Source organism: Glycine soja, chromosome 7, assembly GCF_004193775.1.
Source record: "Glycine soja cultivar W05 chromosome 7, ASM419377v2, whole genome shotgun sequence".
Lineage (NCBI taxonomy): Eukaryota > Viridiplantae > Streptophyta > Magnoliopsida > Fabales > Fabaceae > Glycine > Glycine soja.
In genome coordinates this window covers 2,976,279-2,994,329 of record NC_041008.1, presented here as the reverse complement: position 1 = coordinate 2,994,329, position 18,051 = coordinate 2,976,279, and the positions used below count along the sequence as shown (strand labels likewise).

Here is an 18,051-nt window from a genome sequence, read left to right as displayed (position 1 = left end):
AAAATAGATAGGTATAATTAACGGAAAATAGGCGACTAAATTATATTCACATTACATATAACTACTTAAACCAAATGATTGTAACCTTTTTTTTTCACTTGCTTCACTATAAAAATTATCAAGTGTGTTAAATTCTGATTGAATAAGCACTTAAGTATTTGCCCAAACATTTCCAAAATCTTGAATTTCAAAGCCAGAGAAAAGGGAGAGGAAAAGTCTATGGTTAGTTTGGGAGAGGAAAAATAAGTTCATCCTGCGATATACCACCAAGAAGCAAGAAACTTGGGCCAGCCAACACATCTAGGATTTTCTTTTTAAGATGGATACTTAGTTTATCACCTTATCAATCTTCGTAAACTTCATTAAAATAGTCATAATAATTAGCACTTAAAGATTATTGGCAGAAGGAAACAGCAATTGTCTTGGACATGCTCCACTATATAAACTTGTGTTAGCCCTTGAGCTTACATCTTCTAAGCTTTAGAAGCCATGCACTTAGTAACCAAGTTTCCAGTGATTCGTTTTGTGCAGAGTCTTCAATATACAGCATTGTATATTTTGAGAGAACCAAACTTGTTATCTCACTAGGAATAGTTCAAAATTCATACAAGATGGAAAACATTTGAATGACAAAGGAAGGAACAAGTTAACTAAAACTAAAATATCACTATCATAGTTTAGTATTTCCCAACACCTGCATTTCTCCACTTCTAAAGTGAACTACAATTACAAAGTTGAAAGTTGCAGTTACATGCAAATTATCCACCAGAAAGAAGGTAACTGGATCTAGAATGCCCAACACTGTTGTAAAGCTTTCAAGCTGTACCGTGTTAGCCTGCTGAAGCAGTTGTCTGTGTAAAGACTCTTCTACAGTCACAGTCATCACAAGTATTGTTCTTGTATCCTAGCACGGTTCTCTTCCCACCACAATCTCGCATGCATTTCTCCAAACCTTTCTCGGCTGTGTAAAAGAATGAAGAGAGAAAATTTTGAATTAAATGAATGTGATTAGTTATGATAAAATCAATCTTGATGACTTAGCAATCCAACTGTTAAGACTCATGAGTCAGGTATCAAAGGGATAATTCGAAAACTTAGTTCACAAGGAGCTACATCCAAAACTGGCTTCATTTTTTATTCTCTCCATAAAGCTTAAAAGCATAATAAAAGTAGATCCTATAATCAAATCACTAAATGTAAACCAAAATACCAAAATAAAAAAAAAAAGAGCTTAATAGGCATGCACTACCACGGTAAATTTTTTACACTGTCAACAAATCAGAAATCATCTTCGATATGACTTTTACCATACATACATGATAGTTTGTGATTGGATAATGCAAAATAACTTTACATTGTCAGTGTATGAATGGTATATTCTAGAAAAATGTCAAATCAAGGAGCATGAGGAAAGTTTTCATACAATACAACTATAGATAATTCGTAACAAAGAATTAAAAAGCTGTTACATTGAAACTAAAAGTAATTTATTATCCACACTAATGAGTAATGATTTCTTTGTACCTGAACCGGACACGTCTGAGTTCTCTGGTTCCACCTGGCAGTGCTCTGATAGTGATGTATACTCCTGGTTCATCCTGTTCAACCCATTCAGTTTCCATATCACTGGCATTGCTGATTGAAAACTCGCCCGAGTGATCTTCTCCAGATGAACTGGTCCTTACAGAACCATCAAGGGATGATCTTTCGGTCTTTGGTGCACTAATGTTGGAAAGATTAGGTGTTGATGCCAGACCGCTTGTTTCATAGCAAGGGTGGGGTTGCATTTGGTGGCGATCCAGTGAATCTGATGAGGAGTAGCCCATTCCCATTGGATGGTGAAAATGCCGGGGTGCACGTTCTTTGCTGAGTGGAGGAGTGGCAGGACTGTCCCTAGCAGATTCAATCTTTGAGCTCTGAAAAAGAAAAGTTATATAAAGACCAAATAAAATATATCCATGTAGCAAATGTACTGCAACAGAAGATTATAAATGAACTGATCATGAAATGCAAAAGATAACATCCTACTCCCATAGTTAATTAATAGGTTACACATTAATTAGGAAGCCGATCCCTACACACTTCTTGCTCATTCAAGAACTAGGTTTTTAATTAACTCACATATCTCAAGTTCAGACCTCAAGTATGAGTTAGAAGGAATTTGTGATTGATTGCTAAGCATAACATGTAAGCAAAATGAGTTCCTTGGATAAAGAAGTTTAATCATGCAATTCTTAACAACGAATTACAAAAAACTGTATGTTCACCTCGTCTTCAGATCTAGGTGGGGTTGGAAGAGGAACTGCTTGCTGATTGAACCTTTGAACATTGTACAATTCCATGACCTTGTCATAATTCTCTGCCCACCACCTCTGAGCTTGCCATTTATTAAACATTTCACGACTGATCCATATATCAAATAAAATAAAATAATCAGTACAATCATCAAAGGGCTAAAAAAACAAAAAAGAAATGTGACATCACACACTAGTATATTTCCCTTCATTAAAAAAATTTCAACACAAAAATGTAAACATGGAATTCTAATTGCTATTTTCAGACTAGACAACCGATATTCAAGGACAGACAAAAAAACTTGCAGGTTATAGTAGTGTAAAAACATTTCAAAAGTGAGTCCAGTAGGCATAAGGCAATTGCTTCAGGTGGTTACCCCTCTTAAGAAAATAAAAAAGCAGGTTAATTTTTGTAGAGGAAAAAGTTTTGTTCCCACAGCATCCATATTGTTCAAATTTGAATTCAGTAGCTCTTGACTGATTCAAGATTCATGATCTTCTTGATTGTTTCCAATTCACTTCTGACTTCTGAGACTAGATAAGGAGAAGCTCAAACTTTGATGAAAGACAGATGACCCTGAAGTTATGAGTTTAATGACAAAAACCCAAAGGACACTTAACTCCCAACAAAAAAGGACTCGTTGTTAACTTAGTTAAAGCAATGAAACTATTATCAATAAAGTAGAATTTCATATTCATAAACTATTAATGATTGAATGGTTCCTTCTAATATCCCTTTATAATTATTGTCTTTAAATTTTAAATTTAGAACAGAAGGGGGGAAGGTGGTGACAAATTTTGCTTGTTTTTCATAAAAGGAATATTACTCTAGCAGTGGCACAAAACCAAGGCAGGCCTTTTTCTTTGCATAAGTTCCTTTCTTTTCTTTTCTTTTTTCTTTTTTTCTTTTTCCTTTTTCTTTTTGTGGGCTGAGAAGGAGGGAGGGAGTGCATTTGAATGATCAGGCTAGAAGATAAAAATCCTTTTTGCTTTTGTCCCAGCCAAGCACGAGTTACTGACTATGGAACAAAGAGGCACAATAGAAACAAGATAGATCCTGCCAATCTAAAATCTGGACAGCCTTTGAAAAGCATGAGATCACTCCCAAACAAACATGTACTTAGTTTTGCCAGATCAAAGAATAAGGGAGACAGTTTAAAACACAACAAAGGACAAAGTCTCACATTGGCTAAAAGGCGAGTTGCCTCTACCACATGACAAAGGCATGTGCTTACACATACACATACACATACACATACACTCCTCCAAATGTGCAATCTCAAAACACACACAAGAGGATTAGTAGTAATAGTACCTGAACCGTATCCTCTTGAGATCATTCCCTCCCTGAGGCAATGAAACAAAAGTAATAAGCACACCAGGCTCAACTTGTGCAATCCACTCCTTAGGCTCATCCTCCTCCATGAACACCACTGACTCAGTTCGTCCACTCACTGATGCTGGTGTTCCTTCTCCACTTGAAAGCCCTTTCACCCTACCATTTTCCACTTCCTTCCCCCACATCCTTGGGGTTGAATTGGAGCTCCCGGTTCTTCGGTAGGCCCAGTTGAACCTTGCTGAATCTGACCCCATATCTGAGTCTGCATACTTCCTATTCCTGTTACCATTTGAAGATCCTGAACATGGCCTGCAGCTCTTATATGCCCCAGAAGCCTTCACTGCCATGTCCTTGATCTGAAAAACAAAAACCACCCCTTTTGTCACCATAGTTCCCTCTTTAAGTACAGCAAATCATTAAAAGACAACCCAAAAACAAAATTGAATCCTTTTAGTTCTCTTGGTATTACTATTAGGCTATTAGCATCCAAGAGGTGAGTTCTTAGTACTTACTGTTTTCTAAGATTAGGTAATGAGACAAATCAGGAATATAAGGCAAATGGTCAATTTACCTGAGAAGTGAGAGCCTTGATGGCTTGCTTGGTGCTGGGAGTGTGAACAGCTTCTTCCCCCTCTTCTTGGCGAAGAGATCCATTGTTGAGTTGCTTGGTACACGCTATGCAAGTCAACATTTCTCAATGACAAAAAGATAAACCAAGTTGAAGTCACACTACCAAAAGATATATCAATCAGAAGAAAGGATGACACTTTGCAACAATCAAACAGATTGAAGATCTCGGGCCAACTTGATCTCCACTCCCAGAAACTCAAAAACCAAAAACATCTACATTGAATGTGCTCCTCTCTGAACAAAATCACAAACTAAGTCAGACAGAGAAAGTGAGAGAATGAAGACCAAAATCATAAACATTTCATCTCTCAAGAGTCAATAGAGGGAGCTAGAGATTGAAGGTTAGCAATAGAGATGTAAAGGGACATGTTTCAAGACGATTTATGAGATCAAAACTCATTCTTTTTTTTTCTTCATTTTTTTATATCAAAGTTGGAGTGAACTTAATTCTCTCTCTCTGAGTCAGAGGGGGGAGAGAGACTAACATAACATAAGACACACATACATACACACTACACACACACATCAAAGACAAAGAAAGAGTGCAAGTTAAAAGAATAAGAACCCACCACACCACCCTTGGTTCCTTTTCAGGACCATTGAGATTTGAGATTCCTATGAATGCAGCTCTACAACGTGTGAGACTCTGAGGTTTGGCTTGGTGGCTTATGTGTCCCTCTATGCATTATATAACGTGTGATAGTGAACATATATATATATATATATATATATATATATATAGAGAGAGAGAGAGAGAGAGAGAGAGAGAGAGATCATAAAAAAGTGGTGTGTGCATGCGCCACCCTATTCTCTCCGATGAGAGAAAAAAGGTGAATATGGGAGTGTTGTTGTGTTGCGGCGTGAACTAGTTCTTCTTAGTTGTTGTTGTGTCTGTGCGTGCTTTGTCTGGAGACTCGGCATAAAAAAAATGGGACATTGTGCAAAGATGCAGTCTTGCCACTTTAAACTTGCCCCACGTAATAAAAATCACATATGCTATTATTCTCTACAAAAGTTGTCTCAGTTTCTTTTTTTTTTCTTTTTTCTTTGTTTTTTTTACTTTTGTAAAAGATATAGATTATTTTTCATAATGACATGCACCATGTTTTGTAACAATAAATAGCAGTATCAAGCCTCATAATTATCTGTCATTATAATTTCTAAAAAACCATCATTATATAGGGTAAATATTTTTTATATACTAATTATTTAATTATGTAAATTAAAATGATTGTATTAAAAATAATAATATAATTATAACAAGAATATTATAAAGATAATAGAATTTGCTAGTTCTTAAACTAAAATACAGTTTATGTGAATTTAAAAATAATAGCATACTTATAATAACAGTACTTAATATAGTTTAATTTAAATTTATAAATAATAATAACAAATACAATTATTATTATCATTTAAAATACAATTCCATTTAATTTGAATTTGATGATAACAACATATTCATAATAGCAATGACTTAAATTTTAAAAAAATTGCAAAATCTTATAAATCAATCTCATTTTCATTTTCGTTAGTTATATGTAAAAATCACTATATAACAGGGGGAGAAAAATAAGATAAAGGGTGAGTTAATTGACAAAGTGTGAAGAATGAGAATCTCACTATGAGTGCTCAAATTTATACTATAAAACTACTGATTTAAATCAGGTAATTAGTATTTAGTTTACCATCACTTCACCCTTTCAAATATTTCCCTTCCTACTCACATCAGTTCTCTCTTATTTCTTGAAAGTCCTTGTCTCTCCTTTCCTCTCATTTTCAGTCTTTGTCCTTCGTCCCCTCTAATACCACTACCTCTTTTTTTCCCCGTTAATTATCAAAGGGTTTATATGTCGATGCATTTTTTTTATATATATATAATCTAGAAACAAATTTTTGGAATTACTTTTACCCTTTTTAAAACAAAAATTCATCATATAGTTTCTTGTATTTCAAAAATATAATTTTGGAACACACCTTCGACTATGTTCCAAATATCAATAGGAGGAACTTTATTAAGGAATTTTGTTTTTGGAAGCATATGTGGCAGCAATTTTATATTTTAAAATTTTGTTTGATGATGCATTTATTTTTATATGAGCATATATATATTAGGCATGATCGTCTATTGAAACATTAAAAACCTTCATTCATTGATTTATCCTTGAGTTCATAGTACAGGTTATCTATGAGAAATCCGACATACTACATATCCAAATCCCCTGGTTTTTCACACCAATGAGTGCAAAAATTGGGGCTCATTGTTTTTTTATAAAAAAACCATATATCGACTCTTTGAGCTAGTAGTCATTGATATATGAAATATATTAAATGTTTATATGTATAATGTATTTCAGATCAACAACAAAAAATGATCTACAAGGATCTTATTTATATGTTTTGGCTCTCAACTGTCAAGAAATATGATATGAACACATGTTGATTTGTTTAGGATTGATTAACTAGAATCTTAATATTTGTCTCAAGGATTATATAGGATGAAGTTAAATATATATTTATAAATTATTATTTATTAATTGACATTTATTAGGACTATATAAATAAATGCATTCATCTTTACTTGTGATCATCAATGAAGAAAATTGAAGTTTATTTTTAGCTTGACTTTGTATATAACTTTGTTAATGGTAGAATGTTAGGAGAGTTGAGTAGTGTAGTCTTCGCATTAGAAAAAATCTAAATGAACACCAGCACTTTCAGAATTTTATCAATCCAAATAATATATTATTTCACTTACAATTCACTTTTATCCTCCCCTCTTTATTTCTTTTATCTCTATTTCTTTCCTTCTCATTTTCTCCCTTGTCTAACCAAAGTGTATGTAAAGTAGCATAAGCCAATGCCATTCAATTTGCTCTCAGAATATGAGATTACTTTGACTGTACACTGAGTGGCACATGAACATGACAGACTGGAATATAATTAGCTTATTAACAAAGAAAGACAGGAACAGCTTAGTGCATCATTAATTTCCTTTTTGCCTCGAAATGATGTGATAGTTGCTATGGGGTAAAACCAACAATGTTGAGCAACAAGTACTCCCAGGTTTGGATGTTTGTGTTATGAAGGGAACATAATTGGCAGTAGAATACGCAACACATCTCCTACGCCTACTCTGTGTAGGACAGATAACGTTTCAGTAGTTCCCACGACACTCTAGCACAATGTCAAACATATATATATATATATATATATATATATCAATTCTGCGACCACCATCACTTTGTAGACAGCTAAAATTTCTATAAATTAATTGTTTTTAAAAATGTTTTTTTTTATTTTAAATTTGGACCATAATAATAATTTTTAGAAGAAAAAAAATATTTTTAATCTTTATACTTTATAAAATTCTTAGTTTTAATTTTGTCTTTATCATATAGAAGACAATGATTTCCAAGAGACTAAAAATAATTATTTTTAAAAATTCAGAAACTAAAATATTGGATGGTGATATACAGAAACTAAAACAAGAACTTTATAACGTATATAGGAACTAAAAATATTTTCTTTTCTTTTTAGAAATACCCTTTATAAGTGTATCGTCCGGTCAATATTATAACATTATAGCAATGATTAATGATGGTTTAGGAAAATACGAATGCATTGTTTTTTATTTTAATTTACATTAAATATCATGATCTCTATAGCTATTTTGATTGCAATCAAAAGCTTTCATGTCATGTTCGCGAACTGCATAAAAAAAATTGTGAAGAGTTGTAGCTGCTACGTACAATTACTTCCTTTCACGTGATTTGTTCTATAGAGTTACTGGATCATTCTCAACTTTATTATCAACAGAATTTATAATGACACTAACCACGTACAATCTCTTCTAAATTGTGAACTTCTGAGCATTATTTTTTTTCCCTTTAGTAATCTAGCAGATGATTAACATCCAAGTTATTATGACAATTAAAATGATTGTCCATTTTATCAAAATTACAAATTCCTTCTTTAAAAATGATTTCATTTAAATTTCTTTAAATGACTTGATTCTCTTTTTTCGATGTAGATTATAAACTTCCTTTAAAGGAAAACAATTATGTACGAGTTGGAAACATACACAAAATAACTTAGTGTATTTGATTTTCTGTTGAAAGATTTCAAACCATTATTATTTAATCAAAAGTTATAAATTCTAACTTTTTATAAAATATGTATTCGTTAAACAAAACACATCATTAATTAATCATATGATGGAATGCAACTGCAAGATTAATAGACTAGTATCTTGCAATAAATTTATATTTGTTAAGCAAAAAAGTGTTTTTTAATTAATAAATTATTAATTATTTAATATTTCTTTAAAAATTTATAAAATTAATGATTTTAACGTTATTAAAAATTCATAGTGATCTTACTTTATAATATGTGCCAAAGTACAGTGGCAATAGGCAGAGTTTCTCCACGTGCTGGCACCCGGCAACCATGGCCACTCGTGCACCTGTTCCATCTCTCCTTTTCCTCCTATCTAAATTCTAAAGTTATAAAATTATTTAATTACTTTTCAGATTTCTATTTTCATTAATTGATAACTTTTTACCAGAAATGTTTGCTTCACTTTTTACTCACATATTGCCTGCGTTGAGTTTCAATTACACATCATTCCAAAACTATATAATATAACCGACAACCAAGCTTTAATTAAATCTATTTTTTTGAAATGAAGAAAACATTAATCTATCGCATAATTCCAGGGGAACAAGAAGGAGGTTAGGTTAAGGTAGAGATCGATGATAAACAACACGTTTGTTTAGTTTCAGGAAATATTTTTTATTCCATTATTAATAATTGTAAAGATAATCTTATTTTTGTAATTATTTATGAAAAAATAAAAAAAAATTAACATTTTACTTTTATCTGTTTTCTATAAATTCTTGAAATAGTGTGGAAAAGAATAAGAAAAATAGATGTTTACTATTGGATATTATGAATAATTAAGATTAAAATACATATATAATTATGTGTGCTTTTTTTTTTCTAAATCAAGTCACATAACTCTATTTTAAGTGATTATATGACTTTAAATTTTGATTATTTATTTATAGTTATTTGACCTAAATTTATCATATTGGAAAGCTGTTAATGGAAAGAAAAAAGATTTGAGAAGAAACAACATAATTTTTTTAGGTTAATTAAGTTTTTAATCCTCAAGAAGATTTTGAATTTTTGATCCTTAAATTATTTTTGAAAAAAATATTTGATCCTTAAATAATTTTTTGTTATTATAAATAGTCACTATCCTTAATAATCTTTGTTAAGTACTCAACTGTCTACTTAAGCGGTCACGAATATCATCATATAATGTAGATGAGGAGGATGAATTATTAATGTGCATCACAGATCTCTTCATGAGCGATTGTTGTATGTATGTTCATGAATGCTTAGAGCGTTAGGGTTCAACATTGATTTTTTTTTTCTTTTATATTTTAATAACATAATATTCTAATTATTTATCTAAATATAATAAAACTTATGTGATATGTATGTGACATGTACATGGCATTTAATCTGTCTTGTTTCATGATATTTTCTTGCTTAATAGAAAACATTAACAATGACACATTCTTTGGGGATTAAATTTTTTAAATAAATAATTTAAAGACAAAAATTCAAAACTTCATAGTTTTAAAAATTTAATTAACCCTAATTTTTATGTTGACAGGAATTGAAGAAGACACAAATAAGGAACTGCTCTGATTATGAATTTATGCCATTGCAGGTACCAGTAACATATATGATATCAGACTCAAGATCTAATTGATGACAGCCCTACCAAAATTGTTTGAACTGGAGCTTTATTAGTATTTTTTAAAAAAAAGTTTAAATGTATTAGATCTTGTAGATTATTAAGCTTAGAGTACAGATTTCAAGACTATATATTTACACAGATTACTCATTAATAAAAAAATTTCATCAACAATAAATACTAAACTCACATTCTTTTAAAATATGAATTTATTCATTTTATAATCTGGATAAACCTTTTTTTGCGGGAGCTTTATTAGTTAGATGCTAGATAATTGTCTTATTAGGCTATTAGCCTTGTAGCCGTTAGAACTTAAAAAATAAAATAAAATCAAAATGTGCAGAGTCACGGGTAGAATAATTGAAGTCGGGCAATTTGTTCTATAACATTAATATTTATAATATATTTGTATAATACAATTTTATCTTTTTCTATTATTATGTGTTTTTTATTATATCAATATCATTTTTCTTTATTCAATCTATCACATAGATTGACCCAGGCTTCAGTCAAACCAGAATAACTGGTTGTGTCTGCCACACTTTTGTCCATTTCTTCCACAGTCCAAACATCTTAAAATTCAAAGATACCAAAAACTTCCTTTTCTGATTATTATTTTCTCCTATTTCGTTTCATGATACAGTTTTGACTCAATTCTAGTTCGCACAAATTTGGTAACCCTGTTAGGCCATTCAATGGCCATAAAAGTAAGGATTAAGGAATACCAATTAGTAAGAAATTCTAAATTTATATGAACCTCTTTTTACTGTAAATATATATGAACTTATCAAGTATAAAAGTGGTGTAGGAATTTTTTGATGCATGTATAAATTTTTTTTGGACAAAATTTGTACTATATTTATTAATTTGCAACGGTGAGAGGGCAAGATACTAAGTGTTTTATTTATTGAAAAAATGAATAATCGTAAAACAATATTTAACAACACACACATATATAGTTGGATGGCTCCTTGCAAATCAAACTCTACAGTAATATCACAAAATTTGAGAGACCAAGCAAATCTATGCCCCATAAGAATACAAAAGAGCTTTGTATAAGTGACCAAGCAAGTTCCTACATTTGAGGCATCAAAGTAATCTTTGAGAATTCCCCTCACAACACAAGCTGTCAATTGATTTGAGTTAGGAACTGCCCCCATCAGTGTTGAGCTTTACCCAACCGTGAATAGAAAGATGCTAGGGTATGAAATTGCCGTGATATATTGTTATGAATAGGATACACCACCTGTTGAACGTGGTTTTGTTAAAAAAAATTGTATTATTTGTTAGATATTTTAAAAGTTTAAATCTCATTAGTTAATTCTGTTAATTATTTTTAAATTTATTTTATCATGAGTTGGAAGTTTCATTATCTATTAATGATTTTTAGTTTTTGGATTTATTTAAACCCTTTCAACTGCTAACCTATTTTTCTAATCGTGATCTCTCTATTTTCTTCTCTCGAATTATAAGTTCATAGGTATGTGTAATTGAAGGTAATTTTGCTAGTTCTATTGTTCCTGTAACAGTTAGGAGAAGTCTGTTAAATCCTGAAATACTTGTACACCATGCATGCAGATAAATTCTTAATCACATTGTGAGGTCTAACTATCAAATACATCTAGGCTTATAATAATAATAATAGAAATGAGAATTGCTCATCTAATTAACATCCTCCTTTTAAAGCTTTGCAATACATCAAGGCTTATAATAATGTTGTATTTGATTGAGATAAAAAAAAATAAAGAATAAATTATAAGAGCTCCATGTGGTCTTATATCTCTTATATTCTACTTAATTAGCTTATTTTAAAAATTTCTCTTTTATTTTCATCTTTTTTATTTTATTTTTATCCTCTAAATTAAACATAGCATTTTAGAAATAAAGCAAATAGGGCGCGGAAAGTTTCGGGTTATTATTTAAGAAATTATATGTATTGAGTATGTATCATATATCATCTAGTAATAATTGTTCATATACAATGTTTAGATATATGTCACATCATTATAAATTTAAAACTTTAAAAAGAAAATTGACTGCAAAACTTTTAAAATTTATAAAATTGAAAAACCACTAATTTTTTTTTTGTAAGGATTGCAACTAATATTTGTTATATTTAAATGAATTAAAAATATAACTAACCCTTATTTATATTTTTTAATACTGCAACTTTTTATTATATATTGAGTGATAATCATGCTTGCGTAAAAAGTAACCTGGATCATTTATCAGAGAAAGTATTGAAAAGAAATCGATACTTTTTTGCTTTATACTTTCTTTTATTCACACACAAAAATAAATCAATAATAATGCTTCAGATACGTACCTCGATCTTCATTATGATTCTGGTCGGGAATTATATTCGTGCCTTTGTTTGTGGTGCCAAAACCACATTCAATTCAGTTATAAATCATAACATGACACCAAATGTAATTTCATTCTTGCAAACACGACATAATATGCATATGTATTTTACCAAAAAGACATTATTGATCGAGTTTACACTAATAGTTAGGGACACAAAAGAACATTAATAAACTTATTATTAACGGGCGAGAATAGATAACAATGTACTTGTGCTAGCATGTACATGCAACTTAAAACTACTCCAGTGTCCTTGATTATATATATAAATATAAATATATGTTATCCCAAACATTAACTACAGACTAAGAGTTTATTCAAAATTTATGCTTCAAAAATACGACAAAGTGATAAAGTGTTGTGCTCTAGTTGTACATGGCCTAACACCATGTTTGTTACTTGGAAAAAGCCGTGAGTGATCAAACTCTGCTTGCACTCAACACCACAGGCAACGAAAGATAAATCTAACTCTCTCTTTCTATCTTTAATTTTTTCTTTCTTTTAAAGAGCTGAAAAGAACCATCAACGGTTACTACGAATATTGTATGACAAATTTTGTCTCTGCCTCTACTGAAATTTGAGAGCCACACGACTCATTCCTTAAAACAGAACAAATGCCAACTTGCTATGCATTAAAATATGTTTGCCTTCAGCTTATAGCAAAAAACTATTTGGTTTAATTGTTTCTTCGGTTCTTGTCAAGAAGGGAGGAATAAAGTGAAAGATACACTTTTCTTGTACAGTGGAAAACTCTTTTTGTTTCTTTCCGTATGCAACATCACACGGGAAGAGAGCAACTCTTAGATTCCATATTTGAAAATCTTTAAGCAAGAAATCTTACCTCTTAAGGAATTCTAAAACACTGAATTTTGATTTTCTTTCCAAAGTAGTTTGGATTCTTGAATATGAAATATGACTTGATTACACTTTGCAGTATATACATTTTGGTAAGTCATATAACTTTTAATAACAATCATGTAAATGAAAAAAATCTAATAGGAAAGAGAGATACTATTATAGATAATTAATTTTTGTAAAAAAAAGAAGATAATTAACTAAGTTTTCAACAAAGATTAAATATCTATATATATATATATATAAAATCAGTAAATACTTTTCGTGAAAAAAAAAGTCATATGAAACAATATAAAATTACATTTTTTTATGAAATAGAAGTGTGATATAATGAAAACATACCCTCAATATTAACGAGCACAACGCTAAAGGCATGGTAACATACCTAGAAAATTAATACATAGCTCTATATCACAGATAGTTTTACTCAATTACAATTATTTAACTAATCTCTAAACATGAATAGATCTCTCTTCTCTCTTATAAAGATTATCTATCAAATAAGGTTTTAATAATTATGTAAGAAGTAATTGAACTTGGATTCATAAAAAAGAAAGATATGAACTAACTTATCTTTAATCACTCATGTCAACCCAATATAAAACCAAGGCAAACTCACAGCTGAACATCCCGCGAGTCTTCGTCTCTAAAGGGCAGATACCAAAGCAACAAGTCTTTGTCATGTCGCGCTCAATGGTTATAGTACCGATTTAATTGGTTAGCTTTTTCTAAACATATATGTTGATGAAGAAAGAGATCGAAGCCTCCTATTGAATTGATATAATATTAGCCACTATAGTCTATAGCCACATCCATATGAAAGTTTTTATCTGGCGTGATTAATAATAAAATAATAATAAGATAGAGAATATTAGTAGGGATATGAACAATACTATATATTTATTTGCTACGTGTCCCTGATTGACAAAGGAGTGTAATTAATTAATTAATTAAGTTGAACAAAGTTATGATAAAGCATTAGAGTTCAACTAATTAAGTGTGTTTAATTGTATATATGTACTCTATTTTTTATTATTATGGTCCGGCCGTTACGTTTGCGTGTAATTTAATTCCACCAAAATCTTTTATGCTTCAAAAGTCAGAGTTGAAATAAAAATTTATGACACACAATGTACCACATGGGTAAAATTAATGTATAGAAGCGTAATTAATATTTGTTTATATTGGCTATGATAGTTCCAGAATGATTCAAACAATTGGTATAGTACATCACATATATAAGGGTTAAAGGTGACGGTGGATTCAAGGGCCTTGGCATCTGATGAAGAGAGTGTGAGGTCCACCTAGTTCCGTAGAAGAGACATTATCATATGAATGATTTCAATGGCATTAATATATTGGAGTTAATGTTGATGATCAATTGTGAAGAAGATATGTTGTCATCATGTCAGTGGACCATGAGTCACATGCTTGCAAAGGAAAAGATGGGACGTGATTGGCTTTGGTACTATGTTTCAAGAATTTAGAGCATGTAGACTTGGATGAGAGAGCAAAACCATGATGGTACTTTGGGTGCTTCAATCATTCTATCTGGCCTGTAAGGAAACCATGGGGCAGAAGGGAATGGTGAATTGGACATTAACTGGTTTTAGGCATATATGTTCATAACTTTTTTTAGGGTATGTTTGGTCGATGAAAATGAAAGGTAAAGAAGTGAAAGGAAAAAAAGAAAAGAAAAGAAGGAAGCATAAATAGAAGAAAGTTAGGTAATTTTAAATTATTTGGTAAAACAAAAAGAGAGAATAAGATATTCACTTGTCGTATAAAACATGATCTCCTAATCATAATTGATCAATTATAAATTTATTAATTGTTATGACAATTTCTTTAAAAATCATATTATTAATGATTTGTAATTGAATGATAATATAAAATTATTTTATATTATCAATGTATGATTATTAAATTAAAAAATAAAATAAAAAAATATTTTTTTTATTATTTGATTGTATAAAAAGTGAAAGAAAAAAAATATAAAATAACATAATATCTTAAATAAGAGAACTTTTGTCTTTAAATCCATACTATCATACAAGCACTTTTTTATTTGTTTCTATCCACATTTGAAATTAAAGAATCACTTTTTGAAGAAAGATTCATGTGATTTCTTTTCTTCTTTCTTATTTTATAAAACTCGATTCAAACAATGAAAGATGATTTCCGATCCTATTTTCCTTCCCTACTTCTTGTTTGGTCTGAAGGATGGAAATACTTTTGAATGAAGATAAGCCAGCGATTACTATATGTTAGATTTAGAGGATAATTAATTTTGAACTCGGTCTTGATTGTATTATTATTTTTTACTTATTTTTACTCATGTTATCATTTAATATCCTGTTTTAAAGAAATGTATATCCTTCGTTTTATAAAAATGTATTTTATGATGCTACCAAATGCATGTGTCAAACTAATTAATCTCCCATTAAAATAATGAAATGATCTGTATATTTTTTTCACAAGTGTGTTCCGAGGGTTCGAAAATCTCATGTTACCAAAAAGGTCTGCTGAGTTTGTAATGTGGGCCATATCTCGTGGATAGTAATAATGATTGTAAAGTAACTTATCATAAAGAATACAACTTTATAAAGGTAGAACAAATACCTTATTCTATTTAATTTCTGTATCGATTTCATGAAAATATATTAAGAGGTATTTTTTTTTAGGTGGAACTTAATTTATCTGTACTTTATAAAGCATGTTTTTATGATTTGTGTAGAAACTAAAGGTAAGAAAACGAAGCATAATGAACTTTCACGTTGATATAATCAAAACTCAATTCTTACAAGTATAATTTTTCACGATGAATGTCTGAAATCATTTGCGCTCTTTTTATTTAAGTCTTTACGTATAATTTTTTTTTCACACATTCATCGTGAAAATGAGAAGACGATTATAACTAATTCAAAGTTTGATTCGAACATAATAAAAAAATATTTTCGTTAAGAATTAAATTTGATATTATTCGAATGATTTAACCTTAAATTTAATACATTAATTACCTATGTCAAATCAATTAGTTAAATACAACTCTTTTTAATTTATAATACATCCTTTTTAACATATATTGCATGTATTGTTTATTTAAATTTGGGAGATTTATTAAATAAAAATAAAACTCATAAAAATTTTCAATATCTAATAAACTTTAATCAATAATAAAGAGCATGTTAGAAAAGAATATGTTAAAAAATATATTATTAATATTTTTCTTTTTTTATCTTTTACTTTCCTTTTCTGAAAACCTTTGTACTGTTGGAGATGTTTTCGCAATGTGGGCCGTGTCAGAAAGGGCCCTTTGCTTTTCAAGCCCACGGCTTTGTTGCATTGTTAGTTGAAAATTACATGTTGTGTAACTTTTTCACTATTTGCAGTTGCACTGTTCTTTGTTTTCTTTAATATTTTTATTTTAAAAATAATCTTATGAATAATAAAATGTTACAAAATATATCTTCTGGAATTTTATTTTCAAAACCTATTTTAAAAAAATATTCTGGAAATTAATTTTAGAATGTATTAAATATTTTCTGGAAATTTAATTTTAGAATATTTTATAATTATTTTAGCCTTTTAATTCCAATACACATTTACAAACTATATAAAATTAAACTTAAAATTATTTTACTAAATTTTAAAATTAATTTTTTGAAAAAATGTTGATCATTTTACAAAAAATAATTTTGAAATATTTTGTAAGTCACTTCTGAAATTTCAATTTTAGAGTACATTTACAGATACTTTGGAATTAAGTTTCTGAAAGAATTTTAATACATTTCGAAATGAAAATGAAACTTTAACGAACCTATCTTTTTTAGTTTAAAGAAAAAAAATAGGGGTAGTGTGATGGGAAAAAAAAGGTGGGGGCAAAAGGTAACAATCGTATTGGTTGCTTGCTGAAGGATCTCTAAAAATTAAAAATAGCTTTTAATTTAAAAATAAAATTAAACATAATAAATGTTAAATGAAACACCACTTAATAAATTAATTATTAGGAATGTACGTTGACATGTAAATGATGTAATTAAGTAATGAGACGTATTCCATAAATAAAAAAAAGTTATGAGACGTAATAGTATAAAAGTATGATAATAATATAAACAGATAATCATACTAAGGGCCTCAATTCAGGTCACCCTAAAATTTTCAAAATATTTTCTTATCATGTAATACAATCCTATATTACACATTCCATTTTGCTTGCATTAAACATATTTACCCCCGTGAAAATAAAAGTCAGATTCTTCTATATTAATTATGAGTAAAGTTGATGAATACTTCCTATTTATAATAAGACATATATACTTGATCTGAAAAGAAAATGAAAATTGCAAGACATCAATAAGAGAATATTAATTACTATATTTGATTTTTTTTCAAACTGACAAGTTAAAACGGGACTTGTACAGAAAATGCTGAGTACAGCAACTACCAAGGAAAAAAGTGACTAATTAAATTGTAGATATATAAAAAAAACTTTATTCGGAAGATGATGGCAGAAAGCACAACATTAATTCAACAATGCCGACAACATTCAAGATATTTTATTTAATTGCATGTCTTTAAAGCACCAATACTAATCGGATGCAAAGTGATTGTTAACGCTTAAAGAATCTGCATAGTGTTGTTAAAAGCTGGTACCATCAACATAATCATCAATCGACAGAAAGCATAACTCTCTATAGCTTTTCTTTGCGGTTACTGAACACAACACAGCAAATCTTAGTTTAGTTCCAACAAAGTAACAAACAATTTTTTTATAATCCCATTGCCTGAAACAGGCG

The 18,051-nt window shown here is 29.7% G+C and overlaps 1 protein-coding gene across 1 annotated transcript; it reads right to left on the bottom strand.

The window, feature by feature from the left end:
• Positions 1-554: 554 nt before the first annotated feature.
• On the bottom strand, positions 555-5,175 carry LOC114418156 (protein Brevis radix-like 2). The gene is made up of 6 exons (XM_028383361.1): positions 4,833-5,175; positions 4,205-4,497; positions 3,610-3,989; positions 2,268-2,403; positions 1,525-1,916; positions 555-961 (listed from the first exon to the last, which is right to left on the bottom strand). Exons 2-6 carry the CDS (start codon positions 4,322-4,324, stop codon positions 883-885), a joined length of 1,107 nt encoding a protein of 368 aa, XP_028239162.1. The 5' UTR covers positions 4,325-4,497; positions 4,833-5,175; the 3' UTR covers positions 555-882.
• Positions 5,176-18,051: the final 12,876 nt, after the last annotated feature.

Bases quoted from the DNA above. Each gene is read 5' to 3' on its own strand.
- LOC114418156 (XM_028383361.1), bottom strand. From the start codon at position 4,324: ATGTTGACTTGCATAGCGTGTACCAAGCAACTCAACAATGGATCTCTT. The intron at 2,404-3,609 runs GTACTATTACTA...TATATGGATCAG, and splicing joins CTCAAGAGGATACGGTTCAG to TCGTGAAATGTTTAATAAAT. The intron at 962-1,524 runs GTACAAAGAAAT...TCTTTTACACAG, and splicing joins CTCAGACGTGTCCGGTTCAG to CCGAGAAAGGTTTGGAGAAA.